Source organism: Castor canadensis, chromosome 2 (genome assembly GCF_047511655.1).
Source record: "Castor canadensis chromosome 2, mCasCan1.hap1v2, whole genome shotgun sequence".
Lineage (NCBI taxonomy): Eukaryota > Metazoa > Chordata > Mammalia > Rodentia > Castoridae > Castor > Castor canadensis.
Window position 1 is genome coordinate 102,723,153 of NC_133387.1, and position 20,206 is coordinate 102,743,358.

The 20,206-nt window shown below is 47.1% G+C and overlaps 1 protein-coding gene across 1 annotated transcript in view; it reads left to right on the top strand.

The window, feature by feature from the left end:
* Positions 1 to 3,034: 3,034 nt before the first annotated feature.
* Pkd1l1 (polycystin 1 like 1, transient receptor potential channel interacting) overlaps positions 3,035 to 20,206 on the top strand; it is a 130,872-nt gene continuing 113,700 nt past the window's right edge. Inside the window, exons 1-4 of the mRNA XM_074058154.1 lie at positions 3,035 to 3,077; positions 7,387 to 7,489; positions 13,284 to 13,402; positions 15,739 to 15,934. Coding sequence (XP_073914255.1) covers positions 3,035 to 3,077; positions 7,387 to 7,489; positions 13,284 to 13,402; positions 15,739 to 15,934 — 461 coding nt within the window. The remainder of the gene's footprint in view (positions 3,078 to 7,386; positions 7,490 to 13,283; positions 13,403 to 15,738; positions 15,935 to 20,206) is intronic.

A 20,206-nucleotide genomic window follows, 5' to 3' on the forward strand; every position in this document is an offset into this window, starting at 1 on the left:
TCAAACCCCAGTATCAACAATAAAGAAGTAAAATAGTCTGGTGCTGGTGGCTCATGCCTGTAATCCCAGCTACACAGGAGGCAGAGATCAGGAGGATCTCAGTTCGAAGCCAACCCAGGCAAATAGTTCTTGAGACCCCATCTTGAAAGTACTCAACACAATGAAAAGGGCTGGTGGAGAAGCTCAAATGGTAGAGCGCCTGCCTAGCAAGCATGAGGCCCTGAGTTCAAACTCCAATCCGCCAAAAAATAAACAAATGGTCTGTGGCACCCTTCAAGAACCAGATTTTTGTACTTTAACCTGCTTGTTTCTTTAACTGCAAATAAGGAGCCCCCATAAAGAGAAATGCCTGTACCTCATAGGTGAGGTGCAGTTTCTCCTCCCTGACCCTTCCCTGTTCATATTTAGCAGCCCCTACATGGAGCTTGGCCAATCTCTAGAGCATGCAGACTTGTCAAATCAAGAATGTGCAGTGTAACTCTTGGGTATTTATTTGTCCTCAAATGGGCCTCTCTTCCTATTGGCTGAGTCTGACATACCCAAGAGTAATAGCTCTGTGGGGGAATTTAGAGGGGCCATGCCCAGGGTAGGGGAAACACCAAGTCTGTCTGTGTATATTACTTACATTGTGTGTGTTTCCAACTCAACTGCAAGGCAAACTATTTGCAAACAACCAGGGTATATTCCTTTTCTTCCCTGTTCCCTCTCCTCCTTGGCCACATACGGAGTTTCCAAGAAGATGGAAATCCCATTCTGAGAGCAATATTAAAATTCTCAGGAAGCGACTAACTCTACTGAGAATAAATTTGGTTTCTATCAAGTTTATATGAAATGTTGCTTCAAAAAATTGAAGTCATTCTTCACTGCAAAGAATTTAAACTACATGGGATGACTCATAGATGGGGATGGTAAGATGGACTGCTGCTTTGCTAGCTGGCCATTTCAGATGTCCTTATAAAAAAAGGTTTCAGGGTTTCAGTTTAAAGAGAGAGAGAGAGAGAGAGAGAGAGAGAGAGAGAGAGAGAGAGCTGGGCATCCGTGACTCATGCCTATAATCCTAGCTACTCAGGAGGCAGAGATCAGGAGGATTGATGTTTGAAGCCAGCCCAGGCAAATAGTTCCCAGAGACCCTATCTTGAAAAAAAATTTCACTAAAATAGGGCTAGTGGAGTGGCTCAAGGTGAAGACCATGAGTTTAAGCCCCAGTACCGCAACAAAACAAAAAAAGGAAGGCTTGGGGGCAGCGAGCATGGAAAGCTTTTCTTAATAAATGTGTTGGGACAAGATGTGGAGGAAATGTGGTTGTGTTAACTCCTGTTCATAATGTTTTGTCATGCTGGGGGTTTGAATGTAGAGCCTTGTGCACGTGTTCTGCTACTTGAGCTGTGCCTCTGACCCTTTTTTACTTTACTTTATTTTTCAGATAGGGTATATCATGCTTTTGTCTGGGCTGGCTTTGGTCTACAATCCTACCAACACCTCCTGTGTAGCTGGGATTACAGGCTCACACCATCACACTCTACTTCTTCTTTGCAATGGGCAGGGAGGTCTCAGTACTCCTTCCTCCACCCTCCAGGACTGGCCTCGAACTGTGGTCTTCCTATCTCCGCCTCTCAGATAATTGGGAATCCAGGCATGAGCCACTGCAACTGATCCTTATAATGGTGGTGGTTGTTATTTTGGTGGGACTGGAGTTTGAACTCAGGGATTCATGGATTTGCACTTATCATAATGTATTTTTGAGCCAGGCATCTGTGGTTCATGCCTGTAATCCTAGCTACTCAGGAGGCAGAGATCAGGAGGACTGAGGTTCAAAGCCAGCCCAGGCAAACAGTCCACAAAAAAGGGCTGGGGGAATGGCTCAAGGTGAAGGCCCTGAGTTCAAACCCCAATACCACAATAATAATAATAATAATAATAATGTATTTTTGAAAGGGAAAAATGAAAGTAATCTCCAACCCTGCAATGCTAACCCTACTTTGATCATCAAAGCTATGCAGAGGAGTTGTTGCATGTGACTTTGCAGAGAGAGCAGCTGAGGCATGGATGTCCACTGTACATGCCAGTTGGCCAAAGGGCTAAGGACATTTGTAGAGAGCCTATTGAGGTGCTTGAGTATTGAGCTTTGGATATTTTTATTTTGAAGCCAATGAGAAGCATGGAAGATTATAGAGGAGATGGTGTCATTTGTAATTCTGTAATTATATGTGATTTACAGAAGACAAAGTTGCCAGTTCTCTCTTTCTTCCCTTCTTCTCCTCCTCCTCCTCCTTCTTCTTCTTCTCTCTCTCTCTCCCTCCCTCCCTCTCCCCTTTCCTCTTCCCTCTCCCCTTTCTTCTCTCCCTCCCTTCCTCCCTCTTCCCTTTCCTCCTCTCTCTCTCTCTCTCTCTCTCTCTCTCTCTCTGTCTCTCTCCATCCCTCCCTTCTTTCCTTTTTCTTTCTTGTGTGGTGGTAGGGAATGAATGCAAGGCCTTACATAAGCTAGACATATGCTCTACCACTGAGCCCCACCCCAACCCTGAAGTTCCCAGAGTTAATCCCAGATGTAGCAAAATCAGGCTTTCCCTCTTTTGAAAATGAACTTAAATGTGTCCTTTGATGTCCCTCCATTACGAATTACAGGTCACCCATCTCTTTTTCACAAAGCTGTGATACTTTGCCAACTACACATACTGCAGCGGAGCTACTGTTGACCCTCACAATGACTTCCGTGTGTCCCTTTTCCTTTTAGGATATAACCATGGTGGAGAAACAGCGGCAGCTGGGAGGGACAAGACCCCAGGGCTCCTCTGGGGGAGGGTTTGTTTCTCAAGGTTGCTTGGGATGGGCTGATAGCCCCTAGATGCTAATGGGGGGTGGGGAAGGCTCACTGCTGTGGTCCCTGGGGAAGGGAAGGCCAGTTCCTACTGCATTAGGACCTATTTGTGGACACTGGGTTGCTCAGAGCCATCTGTGATTTGGATGCTGAGCAGGAGGCCCCATGGGAGTGGGTTTCCTGAGATTTGGGTGGTGGGCACTCACTGGAGCCTTGGCCATGGTCATGGTGCTGCCCACTCCAGGAATCAGCTCAACGGATGGTGAGTTCCACATTCTGTCAAGATCTTAGAACTTTGCTTTATTTTTTTTTATTGGCCACAATTTAATTATCAAAATTTGCCCAGGTGCCTGTGAGTGTTGGCTGGGGGTAGGGTAGGGTGCTATAACAGATTCAGAGTAGCCAAGAGGTAGACTGGAGGCCTGGCTCAAGTGGTACAGCACCTGCCTAGCAAGCACAAGGCCCTGAGTTCAAACCCCAGGACTGCCAAAACAGAGTACAGGGCATACCTCTGAGAATAGAATATAGATGAGAGTGACTGACGTGCCTGCGGGAGCAATGACTTATTTTATTTATTTTTTTGGTGGTACTGGGGTTTGAACTCAGGGCCTCACCTTTGCTAGGCAGGCACTGTACCACTTGAACCACTCCACTAGCCCTTTTTCGTGTTGCATATTTTCGAGATAGAGTCTCTCAAACTATTTGCCCAGGCTGGCTTCGAACTGTGATCCTCCTGATCTCTGCCTCCTGAGTAGCTAGGATTACAGGCATGAGACACTGGCTCCCAATCTGTGCAATGGTTTAAGTCTCGAGGCAAGTGATGCTGGCCTCCCCAGCAAGCTCCATCCACATGAAGGGTCAGGAAGTAATAAAATTGATCAGAACCAGAGCTGAGACCTGAGAGGCAAAGTCAATCACTCACAGGAAATGCCATTCTAGAATTACTTTCTGTGTACACACTTATCGCAGTTGCAAATGTGATACTCCCCCAAATGGAAGCCTCTTTTCGTGAGATGCCCGCCTCAGCATCCTAAAATGCTAGGAGGATCGGGAGAACTGTGCTGGGCTTCCCATGTGGAACTTCATCCATATGGCAGTGGAAACCATCTCTGCCTTTTTTCTCACACTGTGACCTGTGTAAACAGCCATGTTTGCCTTTTTGCTTAGGCTGTAGAAAATCTTGAGGCAATGTTAGCCACCTTCCAGTATCCACTCATCTTTTGAGTTGTGTACATATCAAGGACCTCAAGCCTTTTGTGGAGTGAGGCATGGATTAGTTTTACTATTACTTTAAGAACAGTATCAAGCCGCAGCCAAAAAGAAAGTATCAAAAATTGAGAATTTGTGGTTTAAAACTAATTTTAAACAGGTGGCTTTGGTCAAGCTTAACAAAGGCTAAGGAGCAGAGTGGATAGCTCTATTCCATTCTTTGCCCTCCAGAAGGATCTCCCAGGGTGCCTTGCTTGTCAGGGTTTCTGTCCTTCCCCATTAATTTCATTCAAAGAAATAAAAAGTTTCTTTTCTCATCTTTTCCTCCCTTCATCAAGATTAGAAGGACAGTTAGGATCCTGCTGAGTCTTTGAAAGCAAGGAGCCATCTTTAGAAGTCATTTTGCTAATTTCGTCCAGAATATTTGTGTTTGATTCCCCATGACGTTTTCCAGCTTGCTCCGTCCTGCCCACTTCTTATCTCCACCATCACACCTGTCTGTGCCATGGTGTGGGTTTGGCTCTGAACTGTGCTCCCTGTTGGACCAATGAAGACCCCAGACCATGGAGAGTCAGGCTGAGGTGTGGACAACCAGACAACTCCATTCACTGGCTGGACATGATGCCCACAGCACTAGGCAGAAGGAAAGGAGGGCTGGCTAGCCCTGCAAGGCCACCAGGACCTTCTGTGACAACAGAAATGTTCAGTGTCACTGCAGCTGATAGTTGAGTCAATGCAATTGGCCAATGATAAAAAACTAATTTTTTTTTTGATAGGACTGGGGTTTGAACTCAGACCTTTGCACTTGCAAAGCAGGCACTGTACCACTGAGCCACTTCTCCAGTCTATTTTGCTCTGGTTAGTTTGGAGATGAGGTCTTTCAAACTGTTTGCCTAGGCTGGCCTTGAACTGTGACCCTCCCCATCTCAGCCTCCCAAGTAACTAAGATTACAAGCATGAGCAAATCTTTAGCACCTGGCGAATATTTAACTCTTGGTTGTAGGATTATGAAGGATCTTTTTTGTCTTTTATGATGGTCTTTTCTTCTTAGATGTGTATGAGCAATGATACATATATCAGTTGATATATATATATATATATAGGTGAGACTAGGGTTTGAACTCAGGGCTTTATACTTGCAAAACAGGTGTTCTACCACTTGAGCTATACCTCTAGTCATTTTTTTTTTAAAGACAGTCTTACTAATATAGCCAAGGCTGGCCTCAAACTCACAATCTGCCTGCCTCAACCCCATCCCAAGTGCTGGGATTTCAGGCCCAGCTAAGAGCTAACTCTTAATTTTACTTCATTTAAATTCCAGTATCCCCAAGTTGGCTGTGTTTTCTACACTGGGCTTCCCTTAATTATGTCCCTTTCTTTTTTCCTGGTTAGCACCGCTGTTCTCACAAACCTTGCATGTAGGCTATCATTCTCACTCTACCTTGCCCTACAGGCAGGAAAAAGGCTAGGAGCAGGGCAGGGTGTTAGTCTTTCATGGGTGGGGGGTGTAGATGCCACCTGCAGGTCCAGTGGCAGGTGTCTTTACTCACGGACTCACTTCAGATTTGCTAGCAGGCTATTGGAGCAAAACACAGGATTTTGTTTGCTCACTCCAAGTTGCAATTTGAAAGTGATCTGTTCCTGGGGCACAGGTGCACTTAACAAAACACACCACCAAGAAAGCTGGAAGGCACACATCTCTCAACAATGATGCAAAAACCAAGGTGCTGACACACAGGGTGAGGGGCGTAAAGACCATCAGTGAGGCTTGTGACATGAATAGCAGGAGAGGTCCTTTCACCTCCCCATGGGGCTTGGAGGCTCTTTGCTCCCTGGTCTGTGGAGTAAACTCAGGATAGAGATACACTTGCCAAACCCCACGGGCTCTCCCCAGGGGTCCTTCACTCTCCCATCTCAGAGAAGGTAGAAAACTTTTGCACTCTGCTGGGCATCACTCTCCTCTCCGTTTAACTACAAATCCATAAACATTCTAGAGAGAAAGATTTTCTAATGTTCTAAGTGAAACATAAACTAAAACTAAGTTTTTTGGGCACTGGTGGCTCATGCTCACACCTGTAATCCTAGCTACTTGGGAGGCAGAGATCAGGAGGATTGTGGTTCGAAGCCAGCCTGGGCAAATTGTTCCTTCTTGTGTCCCCAACAAGCTTGTCCTAGAAACCTAACTGAGGTGACAGGAGATGTAGGGAAGACAACAGACAGCAGACAAAACATGCATAAAGCTGGGGCCAGGTAGGCTGGATGCTCAGATGGAGAAACACCAGCCCCCTCCACCTCCAGGGAGTTTATTATATACAGTAGCAACAGGAGGTGGAGAGGCGATTCTTGGGGAAGGGGGCGTGACATGACAGGAGGAACCTGTGACATCTCTCCAAATGTAAACATTAAAGGAAAAAATAGCTGTACTGCATCTTGCCCACTTCTGCAGCTGAGGCTGTGCCAATCAAGCGTGCAATTTTACCGGGCATAAGTATATTTGCTCCCTTCTGCAGTTTGGGGCTGTGCCAAACTCAAACACGCAGCTTATTCAATACACCTGTCGGCTCCTGAGACCTTATCTTGACAATAACCAATACAAAAAAGGGCTGGTGGAGTGGTTTAAGTGGGAGAGCTCCTGCCCAGCAAGTATGAAGTGCTGAGTCAAACAATACCACCACCACCAAAAAAAAAAAAAGGTTAAAACATTGATGTCAAGAGTTAAGGGAACCAACAAATACTTTAAAAAGTAAAAAGGGAGTATTTTATAATGGAGAGAAGTTGACCCCAGCCAAGGAAATGGTTTAAGAAGTACAGAGGTCCTTCCCAGGGTCCCCAGAATGGGACAGCAATGGGAGTCAGGGAGAGGGGGTGAACAAAGCTAGGGTGTTCCCTCTCCCCCTAGTCTGCCTTGTGAATGAATATTCTGCTGGAAGTCTACCAGTCCCACGCGCTTGACCTTTTATTGTCAGCTGTGACTTTTTTTTTTAGGTGGTCTTGGGTTTTGAACTCAGGGTCTGCTCTACCACTTGAGCCACTCTACCAGAACTTTTGGGGGTTATTTTCGAGATAGGGTCTCTTGAACTGTTTGCCCAGGCTGGCTTTGAACTGCGATCCTCCTGATCTCTGACTCCTGGGTAGCTAGGGTTACAGGCGTGAGCCACTGGCACCTGCTTGGCTAAACTGACTTTTTATTATCAGATCTTTCTCACTTCCGCTTACAGTCTGTCTCTTAATGTGATCTATTTCCTAGCCACACAAACACCCCTGCCTAAGTAAAGCCCACCTTGTCAGAAGGAAGTTGTCACAAGAGAAGTTTCTAGTACAGAGGTCAGAAGCATTAAGCGCCTCCATTTCATGTCTTCCAGGGGGTGTTGGAAGAAGCTGGTCTGCTGACTATGGTATCCAGGACCAGCTGGCACAAGGCATGGTTGAGATGAAGGCCAAGGGCATGTCCAGTGACCAGGAAAGGTGAGTGAGCACTAAACTATAAAGTAGGCATTCAGAAGTCTTTCTTTTCTTCTTTTTTTTTTTTTTCTGCAGTACTGGGGCTTGAACTCAGGGCCTACACCTTGAGCCACTCCACCAGCACTTTTTTGTGATGGGTCTTTTTCGAGATAGGTTTTCATGGAACTATTTGCTGGCTTTGAGCCACGATCCTCCTGAGTAGCTAGGATTACAGGTATGAGCCACTTCTGCTTGGCAGAAGGGTTTCTTTCAAAAGAAATTGTTATGGTTTGGAAAAAGAGTGTTTCTCCCAACCCCCCCAAAAAACCTTGTGTGTTGAAAGCTTGGTCCCCAGTAGGCTGCATGATTTTAGGAGGTTCTGGAAACTTTAGGAGGTGAGGCCTAGCTGGAGGGGAAGTAGATTTCTGGGGGCAGGTTCTTGGGGCAGTCTTTTGTCCTGGTCTGTCTCTTCTTTTTCCCTTCTCCTCCTCTCCCCTGTCTTCTCTTTCTCTCCTCTTTGTTCTCTCTCCTCTCCTCTTTCTTTTCCCTCCTCATCTTTCTCCTCTCTTCTCTCTCTCACTCTTCTCCTTCTCTCCCCTCTTTCCTTCCCTCTTTCTCCTCCTCTCCTCCCCTTCCCTTTCTTTCCCTTCCCCTCCCCTTTCCTATCTTCTGTTTCTCCCCTCTCTTCTTTCTCTCACTCTCCTCCTTCTTCTCACCTTTCTCTCCTTCCCCCTCCTCTCTTCTCTATCCTTACTCCCTTCCTCTCCCCCCTCCCCTTCCCTTCCCCCTCCTCTCCCCTTCCCCCTCTTTTCCCCTCCCCTCTCATCTTCTCCTCTCTCTCTCTTTTCTGGCCACTATGATGGGAGCTGCTGTGTTCTGTCATGAGCCAAAGTGAATCCTCCACCCTGTGTTATACAGGTACTTTGTCACAGCAATGCAAAGCCTTACTAATATGGAAAATTTGTCCTGAGTGTAGGTCATTGCTGTGACTGACTATGTGGTTTAGAAGCCTCTGAAACTGGTTCACAGGAGTTTTGAAAAGTTTGGAGCTGCAGGCTAAAGGAGCCCTGAGATTCTGTGAGCAGAGCCTAGTGGGTGGTTCTGTGGGAGCTCGGGAGAGTACAATACTCACAGGAACGCAGATGGTGAAGAGTGGGATCATGAGGCTTCAGATAGGAGTGAGAATCTACTGGAAATTGGATAAGAGGTCACTCATGTACAGTGTGGCAAAGAACATGTCTGCATTTTGCCCATACCCTGAGACTTTGTGGGAGGCTGGGTTTAAGGTGATGGACTCATTAACCTGGTGGGAGGGGGAGTTCAAGGCAGCCCAGCATTTAGGCTGTGGCATGACCTTTGATAGCTGTTTCTTTGTCAAGTTTAGAGTGAGAATTGTCAGCAAAACACAAAGCCCAAGGATTTGAAAAACTTGCAGTTTGCTCGGAACAGGACCAGCTTTAAAGTTGAGCTCACAAAAGGTGTGGCTATCTCTTTAACGAGCACACCTTCTTAATGTTTGAATCATTAGTAAGAAGCCAGGTCCTTTGCACCAGGACAATAGAAAAGGTGGCTCCTATAAGAAGAGGATTAAGGTAGAAGGGAGAAAAATGATCTGCCAGAGTGGCTCAAGTGGTAGAGCACTTGCCTAGCAACTGTAAGTCTCTGAGTTAAAGCCCCAGTACCACCAAAAAGAAAGAAAAAGCAAGGAAAAGAGGAAAATGGAGGGGATGAACCAATTAGGAATACAATACATATGTACATTATATAAGATATCTGTGCATAGCTGTCTTATACAAACAAAAGCACCTTTTTTAAAAAATGGAGAACAGGAAGGTGAAACAGGTCCTGTCTGGGGGTTGGCACCAGTGGGAGGGGGGAGGATATAAGGAAAGGGTGTAGGAGGTGAATATGATGGAAATATTCTGTACTCATGTATGAAAATGGAAAAATGAGACCTGTTGAAACTATTCCAGGAATGGGGGAGGAGGATAAAGGAGAATGATGGAGCAGTGAATTCAACTATGATATATTGTAAGCACATATGTAAATGTCACAATGGACCCCCAGTACAACAATGATAACAAAGTAGGAAGGGAGGGAGGAAGGGAGGGAGGAAGGAAGGAAGGAAGGAAGGAAGGAAGGAAGGAAGGAAGGAAGATGGCTTGAAGGCCTCTCAGGAATTGGTCAGGCTCCACCCACAGCAGGCAGAAATTTCAAATCCCTCCCTCTGAGACAGCACTGCTAGCACCTCCATTTTGACAGGACCTCCTCAGGAAGTGCTTCCTTATGTCCAGCCATCCACGCACTTTAAGGCAGTTGCAGACAGGGCCCAAAGGGTCCTGGCTACCACTCAGGCTGCAGCAGACTTCGTGTCATCCTTATGATGTTGGATTTGTATGTAAGCAGAATGCAAGAGATGTGGGGTCATGGAGGGTCCCAGGTCAGGTAACATGTGGCAGAGATGGAGACCTGCAGGTATCCACTATATGAGCAAACCCAAATCTGCAATGGAGACCCAAGAAGGTGGGATATACCAGGAATGTGGACCCTCTGCCTGGAAAAGCTGCAGGGAGTGATCAGAGCCAGCCCAAGAGAGAGGCCAGGTGGGCTGCAAAACCAAGCCATAGGGGTTGGGTTGCCCAAGCCAGTGGTGCTCCTGTGACAGACACCACATGGCCTTACTGAGTGTGGAGCTACAGGATTCAATGTTCGTCTTGCTGGGTCTTTCTTTAATCCCATCCCTTTCTATGCTCCCATTCCTTCCTTTTTGTTTGTTTGGTTTTTGGCAATATTGGGGTTTGAACTCAGGGCCTTGTGCTTGCTAGGCAGGTGCTCTACCTCTAGAACCATGCCTCCAGCCCCCATTCCTTCCTTTCTGAGTGGGAAGGTCTACTCTGTGCCATTGCATCTTGGGAATAACTGCTTTTTGATTTCACAGGGGCTCACAGCTAAGAGTTTGCCTTGAGTCTCAGGGAAGAATTTGAACTCAAACTTTTAAACAATGTTAGTACAGTTAAGACTTTGGGGAGTATTGAAGAGGGACTGAAGGCATTTTGCATTATGAAGTAGACATCAGCCTTTGGGGCATAGGGTCAGAATGCTATGGTTTGGGTATGAAATGTCACCTCAAAAGGCTCATGTGTTCAGTGCCTGGTCCCCAGCTGCTGATGCTATTTTGGGAGGTTCTGGAAACTTGAGGAGGTAGGACCCAGCTGAAAGAAATAGGGTACATGTCTTTGGGAGCGATGTCTTGTCCTAGCTCCTCTCTGTCTTTCTCTCTCCTTCTGCTTCCTGGACACCATGAATAAATCGCTCCACTAAGACCCTTGCCATGATTTGACACCATGAGACAAAATAAGTAATATCTCCCTTTTAACTTTTCTATGTCAGGTATTTTGTCACAGTAAGCCAAAGGAACTAAAACAGTATTATTCCACTTTTACTTCGGTAAAAAAAGAAAACACAGATAATTTCAACAAAGTCTCTTAGACTGAAGAACTCTACATACTCCAAATTAAGTTTTAGGGCTGATGGAGTAGCTCAAGTGGTAGAGCTCCTGCCTGCCTAGCAAGCATGAGGCTCTGAGTTCAAATCACAGTGCCAAAAAAGAAAAAAAATAGAATTTACTTTTAACCCAACACTCAACTTCTCTCCTTGTGGTGTTTGTGGCACATCTGTGCTTGGCCTGTGATGTTACAAAAATGGACTCCAAAAATGGACACTTGTATATCAATTTAGGTAAGCCTAGAATCTTTCTACCTTCCCCAGCTCTGCCATAAGAGAGTATGAGCTCTGACATGCCATTCTTGTTTCAGGAACTCTCAGGGTCATTCCTCGTAGTGGCATGCTATGGACCCAGCTCTGGGTTCACTCTGTCTGGGGGAAAGAGACAAGGATTGCTCCTGCACCTAGGGCTCTAGAGGCAGGTGTGGCAGAGAGTGGGTTCATAGCTGGAGGTCTAAGGGGCTCCTCCAAGGGCTGCATTCCTCCTTGCAGAGGGTTCCTGCCGAGTGCCCAGGGCCACCTGCTGCCAGCCAAGGACAAAGCTGTCTGTTTCTCTGTTGGGACCTTTGGTGGTTTGCCCAGAAGTTCAACAGAGGACAGGTCACAGGGGCTCAGTTCATGGGTCTTACTTCAAATCCCCTGCCCCACACTTCTCGAGACTTTGTAGTCAACTGTCCACTGTTAGCAAGATGTGGCACAAATGTCCTTTGCCAGGGCCAGAAAGGTGACCTAGTCTGGGGTGTGGCTGTCCTCTGGCCCAGCACAAGGGCCCTGTGATGCAGACCTTGTCCAGGTGGGTGGTTGGGTACCAGGTGGCTGCAAATTCTGAGTCAGATCCCAGGTCTGAATGCACCCCAACAGGCCCGTTCACAAGACCTTGGCAGGTGTGTCACCTCCTCTCTTTCTCAGTTCTCATTCTCAAATCCCAGCTGACCCCTCTGTGTCATCATGGACACAGACGAAGTAGCACTAAGCAAAGTCTGCACTCCTGCCTTTCTAGCTCACTGCTTCTGTGCCTTGACCATTACTTCAGTCAAGAATTCAAGTCAACCACAGTGAGGACAGCTGGGCTGCAGCATGACCACATTATGCTCGGAAATGCCCATGCCTGTGTCATAGCTGTCAAAGACTGGCCAATTTGGGTCACAGATTTTGTCCTTTGACTTTTTTTCTTTCTTTCTTTCTTTTTTTCTTTCTTTCCTTTTTCTTTCTCTCTTTCCCTCTCTCCTTCCTTTCCTCCTCCCTTCCCTTCCCTTCCTTTTCTTTTCCCATACTGGGGTTTGAACTCAGGGCCTCAGTTTACAAAGAGAAAAGATTTGTTTGGACTCAATTTTGGAGGACTCAGTCCATATTACTTTTAGGTCTATAGTGACACAGAAGATCACGGCAGGGAGCAGAACAAAACCCCTCGTAAGAGAGAGAGACTGCAGTCCCCTTCGGTCCATCTCCAATGACCTGAAGACCTACCACCAAGTCCTGCCTGGTAAAGGTTCTGAGTCTCCCAATTGTGCCATTCTGGAGACCAGGCTTTCTATACACTGGCCTCTAAGGGACACTCCAGCAGCCTCTCAGGCTTTCTGTGGTGATCAATCAGAAGGCTACAACATAGTTTCCTGATCTGTGTCTGTGACACCATCCAATCCAATCACTTGACCCTGGATTCCCTGGCACTCCTCTCTATGGGGTGCCAGGACCACACAGGGCAGAAGATCATGGTCTCAGGGGCTAGGGCTGAACAGCAAGAACCAGAGGTGAGGCAGGAGTGGGGAACAGGATGAGAGTCCTGGCAGGGCCCAGGGGCTTCAGACCCTGGCTGGACCATCTGCTGCCTCCATCAGAGCAGTCAAGCCTGGGAAGACACACCAAGGCTGCTGTGAAGCCATTGGAACAGTCAGCTGGGAAATGAATTTCAGTTAACTCAAAAACAGACCATGAATTTGGAAGACCAAAATGCAAAAACGTCTGGGAGCTGTTGGCTCACATCTGTAATCCTAGCTACTTGGGAGGCAGAGATCAGGAGGATCACGGTTTGAAGCCAGCCCAGGCAAATAGTTCCTAAGACCCTATCTCAAAAATTTCCAACACAAGACAGGGATGGTGTAGTGGTTCAAGTGGTAGAGTGTCTGCCTAGCAAGTGTGAGGCCCTGAGTTCAAACCTCAATGCCACCAAAAGAAAAAAAATGCAAAAACTATAGCAGTCATTGTGTGCTTAATGAACTTGGGACAGTAACATGGATGTGACTGGAAGAGTGGCCCCGGGATGGCCATGATGTAATGGTGGGGTTAATTGTCCTCTGTGTCATCTCATGTTTAGGTGTCTCCAGGTGTCCTCCTCTTCCTCCTCTGGTGAGACCCCTGTGAGGGCCGAGGAGAGCCGGGTTCTTCGTCTTTGGAGCTGCACACTCAGCCCTCCCTACAGCGGGGTGCCAGTTGGTAAGACTTTAGGAAAGGGGTGCGGCCACCACAGCCCAGCCTCTGAAAAGAAGGCCAAGTAGCCCCCAGGCTGGGTTTGGAGCCTAGCCTGGGGGCTCACTTTCTTCCCCCGGGGTGGGGGGTTGGGGGGGGGGGGGTCTCCTTTCTCCCTTGGGGTTTAATAAGCCCAGTTTGCTGATACAGGAGCAGCCAAATATCACCTCTATCCCAAGGGTCCCTGCTGAGCCTGCAAATTAAATTTGTAGGTTATTCACAGCCTAGCTCAGAGACAACTCAAACCACCTTCACCTGGCCCAAGGACCACCCATGCCCCTCCCCTCTCATTGATTAACGGATGGGAATCACCAGGTTCCTCCCTTCTCATAGGTTAGCATAATCTTCTTTTTTTCATCCTAGTGCAATTGGTCATGGATAATGATGATATCCCAAACTTCTTTTATGTTTATTTATTTATTTATTGGCAGTACTGGGGTTTGAACCCAGGGCCTCACACTTGCTAGGCAGGTGCTCTAAGGTTAGTGTAAGTTTTAAAAGCTCTTGGAAAAGAGAAACTGCTTCCAGCTTCTACCTGGTCCCACCATGGCCCCTTTTGTAATTCCCTTTCCCTAACTTTTAATAAACTCCATTTGCATCCACATGTCCTGCCACAGATTCTTCCACATGGGACACAAAGAATTTGAAAATCTTCTGGTCACAGATTGCACCATTGCCATTACCAATAGTAAGGGTGCAGAGGCCACCCTTCAAGAACCCTAAGTCTATGATGGGGTCCTCAGAGACCACTGACTGGGATGCTGGGTTTCTGGGAGGTGGCTCCCTGGCCTCAGGTGCGTATATGGGAGTTTTTTACTCCTCCTTTACACAAAGAGAGTATTTCCACTATTGTTATTGTTGTTGTTATTGTTGCTAGATGTGCTGGGGATAGAACCAGTACCTTGCAAATGCTAGGCAAGTACTCTTTCACTGAGCTACCCTCCCTAGCTCCCAGCATTTATTTTTTTGTTTGAGGCAGGGTCTCTCTACGTAGCACAGGCTGGCTTCGAACTCAAAATCCTTTTGCCTCAGCCTTGGATTACAGGTGTGTATACACTATGCCCAGCTTTAATTTTTTAAATAATTTAAAAAAAATAGTAGCCTGAAACTTAATTGCCAATTCTTAGGGTGAACAGAAGGAAACCATGTTGGAACTGGACTCCCTCCCCCTTGAAGGTGACTTATTAAAAATTCTCCACCTGTCGCTAAAGGAATAAAGACATCACCTTAAGCCGTGACCTACCCATAAAACATTATCTCAGGAAGGTCAGAGGGTCCTGTCCAGTGACCTTCCTGGGACTTTTCCACCCACCCCCTTTATCTACCCCCAGTCTGTAAGTGGCTGCTGGGGACCCCTTCTGTTGTACCACTTCTGCACAATAAACCCTGTGCTGGCGTATGAGCCGTCTCCCCACCTATCCATTCCAGGCCTGTCTTTCATTCTAACACCAATAGTCCTTTAAGTAGAAGGAAGTTTTGAGTTGGGTTATGCATAGATAGAGCTAAGGAGTTTTTTTTAAAGAAAATGTCAGAGACCTGTCAGCTTGTTTTAACAGGTCCGTCTTTTCTTCCCATGGCTGGAGCATAGTAACTTTGGTTACTGATCAGAGAAACATAAAGTAGTTTACTATTCTGGCTACTCTAAAACATTTCCTAAATATTTTTCCCTGTGCATATACCCATTTACTCCATACCTGACTGGCACACCCAGTCCGTGGGTAGGCAACTGAATTACACTCTGAACAATTTTTCTTTCTTTCTTTCTTTCTTTTTTTTTTTTTTTTGCAGTACTGGGGTTTGAACTCAGGGCCTTGAGCTTGCTAGGCAGGCACTCTACCACTTGAACCTTGTTCCCAAGCCCTCCAAACACATTTTAAAGAACGTTCCCTGTTTCAGCCTTCGGTTTTTCCTCAGTTCTTAGTGTCATGAGATGTTAATACGCTTTCCTCTTGAAAGTAAAGCGTGGCATCAACTCAAAATGTTTCCATGACTTTGACGTTGTCCTGGAAAGTCTAGTGTGCTGGAAAAGTCAGGGGAAGGTTGAGTACCACTTTCACCGCTGGGTGGCGCCTCCCTAAGAAATTTGAGACCAGTCCCTCTGTTAGGATGGCCCTGGGGGGACCCCTAGTGGCCAGGGGTTTTTATGCCTTGTAGAAAAAGAAGGAAAAAAAAAAAAGATAAAAAAGACACGGAGAGGTTGTAGACAAGCAGTTTAAAAGCCGTTGGGGCGGGGGCGCAGGCGTCGGGCCCGTTTCTGTTTCTCTCTTCCCCACCCTTCCCTCCCGCCGCTCCTAAGGGGACAGGTTTTGCTGCTTTTGTGCGCTGTTTCCGCTCCCTGCCCGTACTGGACGAGACGCTTTCCACCCCGGGGTCCGTTACCTACGAACGAACGAGCCGAGTTGTGAGGACCCTTAGCTGGGCCTTCCTCCCTCCCAGGACTCGGGTCCACCGAAGAATGGCCGCAGTCCATTCCCCCGAAGACCCGAGGCCAGGCGTGCTGTAGGCGCTCGTTGATTGACTTCGGGGGAGGAAAGGGGCGCGCGAGGAGTCGATGCCCCAGTGCTCGCCAGCACTTCTTTTGTTCCTGCAATTCAGGAGAAGCCGGACCCCTACTCCTGAGCACTTTAAAATGTCTTTGAATCTGAGACAAAATTGCATTCTTAAAGCCCCCACTCGTTTCTTATCTTGAAGGTTGGGGCGTCTCTAAATTGAGTCAGTTAACATTTACTTGGGGGCTTAAGACAGATCCGTGCATTGCATTTTTCCGTCTCCCCCTTAAGTACTTTACCGTAACTTAATCGAGCCTAATTAGTGTAACTAAATGAAACGCGATGTTTAGGAACGCCTTAATGGTCAACTTCATGAAAGTGAGAAGGTGCATACTAGATTTTTTAATTTTAGAGGAAGCCTGGTGCCATATAATTAGGCCGGGAAACCCAACTCAAACTCATTATACTGATTCAAATTAGAACGCGGTGGCGTCTCAGAAATGTACTACAATTAGAATAAATGTCTCACTGAAAATACAGTGTTAATGACAAATGTCTGTCACCAATAAGAATATATACATATATTGTGTTGGAGAATATGATCAAAGTCAGTTATGCGTGTATGAAAATATTACAACAAAGCCCATTACTTTGTACAATTAATATATACTAGTAAAATACACTTATTAAAAAAAAAAAAGACACACACACACACAAAGACACAAGCCCGGCACAGGTGGCCCATATCTGTAATCCTAGCTACACAGGAAGCAGAGATCAGGAGGACTGCAGTTCAAAGCCAGCCTGGGCAAGTAGTTCGAGAGACCTTATCTCGAAAAAACCCATCACAAAAAAAAGTGCTGGTGGAGTGGCTCAAGGTGCAGACCCTGAGTTCAAGCCCCAGTACCATACACACAAAAAAAGACCCAACAGTGGGTCATAGCCTATCCCAAAGATACATAATTGACTTCTCACATGTCTGGGCAGCCTTGACCTTGTGTATAGGGGCAGTCTTGTCCGTCTGTCTCTCCTGCAGATTACTAACCATAGAATGTGTTCTTCTCTTCTAGAGGTCCAGGCTAGCCCTGAGCTCTCTGTGAGTGAGGAGCAGGAAAGCCAGCCTGGGAGTGCTCCCGGAGGGACAGCAGGACACAAGGAGTCACAGAAGCCACATTCACCTGCTCCCAGGGAGAAGGTGCGCCCTTCATGTGGCCACCTCTGTGTCTGGGGACAGTCGGCCTTTCCTCCTGAGACAAGTACCTCAAACAACCTCTCTATTTCAGCAGGGTTTCATCAGTCATGCCTTCACATCCCAGGTGTTTACACCAGTGAAACAAATTTAAGTTGAAAGCCTTGCGTTCTGTTGGGACAAACCAGAATGTAGTCCGAAGACAGAAAGGCAGGGGAGTCTGTCTCAGCCCAGGGTGGGTGGGGCTGTCCCTCAGTGGGAGGTAGGCTGTCCTCAGGTGGGGGATGGGACTGCTCCTTAGGAGAGGGTGGTAGGGCTGCCCCTGTAGTGGGGCTTGGGACAGTCCCTCAGTAAGAGGTGGAGCTGTCCCTCAAGTGGGAGGTAGGACCACCTCTACAAGGCTCCAACTCAGGCAAGGCTGCTAGCAGCTGTAAGCACTGAAATTCCAGTTTTTTTGTAGGGTGTTGGGGAGTGCTTTGCAGGCTCCAGTTAATGGAGTCTGGGCTACCTTGAAGTGACTTCATTTGCATCCGTTTGTCAGAAAGGCCAGCCAGGGATGAAGTAAGGAGACCTGGGAAGGAATGGCACTCCACAGAGTCACTGGAAGTAAGGAGACAGAAAATGTACTAAGGCTTGGCACTGGGGGCTCATGCCTACCTACCTACTCAGGAGGCAGAGATCAGGAGGATTATGGTTCGAAGCTAGCCAAGGCCAATAGTTCACGAGACCCTATCTTGAAAAAGACCACCACAAATAAAAGGGCTGGTGGAGTGGCTCAAGGTGTAAGCCCTGAGTTCAAACCCCAGTACGGCAAAAAAAAAAAATGTACTATAGGGAGGGTGGGTGTGGTGACTACCATGCTGGGGTGTGCCATTGTTACAGGAAGGTCAGCACAGCTATCTACCTCTATCCTTGAGGAGAATTTATGCAAGACTCCAAAATACTAGTCACTTTCAGTAGACTGGAAGTGGGTTGTCTCAGAAAGGGAGGTCCAGAATGAGGGTGACAATTATTTTTACCCTGGTGCAGGTTTTTACTGAGGTGGAATGGGCTTGGAGCCTTAAATCTCTCCCTAGGACCAGCCACAAGGCTGAATTCAGTTAAGGTCACGAGGCAGATTTACAATTTACCAAGTATTCTTGGGTTCACCTGACCCCTAGGGTGTGGTTTACAGGCCTGGGTCTTTGATAAGTAAAGGGGCTTTTTTTGTTGTTGTTTTAGGAACTGATATTGACCCACCTTTGGGAGGGTGACTCAAAAATGTCCTGTGACAAGCCCATGACCTTGGTGAACTGTTTTGATCTGAAAGGTTGCTAAGAGTTGGAAACAATTGCATTGTTTTTCTCTTAATCTCTTCAACCTCACGATTGAAGGATCTAGGTTCCCTCTGCACATCCCTGTCACTCATGGCTGTCTGCTACCTCACAGAATGACTTGGCGTTAAACAGGGATGAGCTTAGACTGCAGAGTACAAAACCAACCCAGAGGGCGCCATATTTGGGCAGAGACTTTCTCCATAACTACGGGCATCTCTCTGCTGTCCCTGTCATACAGGAATCCAGGTTTTGTCTCAAGAACGGCTGTGTGGCACAAAGCCAAGTTGACAAAATCTCATAGCTCAAAGCCCCCAGACTCCTTCACCTGCCTCGTCCAAGTCCAACCCCCCATTAACCTAAGCTCTGATTTGGCTCAGACCAAACTCCATGGGCTCATCATGGAGTCCTTCTGGTCCAGCAGCTCATCCATCCCACCCCCCTGGCCACACTGGGGCATGCCACTGTCATCTCCTGTTCAAATGGGTCCCCTGCCTCACCCTTGCCTCCCACAGTCACTCTTTTTACAGAGGCTAGACTGATGCTTCTACAGTGCAGGTGAGACAGGGACCCTTTATCTTTTTCAGAATGGAAGTCCAGGTCCTCAATCTGACCCGCCTGGCCTCCACTGATTCCGAGGTCACTTTTTGGGCCCTCTCATTGTCCACAGTCCCACTGGCCGTCTGGACACTCCTCCTCGGAGGCGGGTTTGTTCACCGCTCGGCACAGCTCTGTGTCCCTCTTCCTCCAGCCTTGTGTCACACCTTAGTGGCACAAAACATCACTCACCCTCCTACTGCAGCCCCTCCCTTCCTGTCCTTCCAAGAGCAGGCCTCTTTGCTGTTTCTCTCACACTCAGTGCAGCTTGGCGGCCCAGACTCTTTGTGAATGGACGGTATTACTTCACCAGGTATTCCAGGTTTTCAGGAGCAACTCTCACTTATTTTGCTTTTTATTTTTATTACAGAACATTTTGAAAACTTCTAGTAAAGTGGTGTTGAGTGTTGTTAACAGAAAAACACGAGCTCCTCCAGATTGGGGTAACAGCACTGACAGGTAGGTCAACAAACCACAGCCTTGTCAGCTTCTCTAAACTGATGGCCAAGTGAAAGCCTATTCCACGACAGGAGTGGGTTAGAAATGTACTTCTCAACCCCAATGAAAAAAAAAAAAAAAGAATAGTACTTTGAGGCTGATTTGCAGAATTAGACTAGATAGGATGACAAATTAATCTGGAGTTTTGGGTACCATAGGAGGCTGTATCAGATAAGAGTCCTCATCATTACAATGGAACTGGAATTTTGGATCCAAGGCCCAAACTCTTGAGATTCCATATGCCAGGTCTGGCCACCTGTCCCTGTACACCAAATAAAGAGGCCTGGTGAAGGCAGAGAAAAGAGGTTTATTACTTGGCTTGGGGTATGCTGTGGGAAGAGGCAGAGTGAGCACTCAGCTCATCTTCAGCCATCTTTGGGGTACAGAAGCTATAGGTGTATAGAACCTATAGCTATAAGTACATGAGCTATAGGTTTAAGTAAACAAAGAACTAGGGGCAGGGGACAAAGGTGTGCATAGCTAAATAGTCCCAGTCACAGGTGTGTTCTAGTTGACCATGATCTCAGTCCAAGGGTTCCCAGAAGGGTTCTGGAGAAGATGTCATCACTGTCATCACTTGAGGAGAGCAATCCATGAAATGATTGCTCCTGATCCAGGGTGCAGCCTCATTATTACGGTCATTGTCCTCATTTGGAAGGGTGGTCTGTCCTGCAAGTCTCCACTG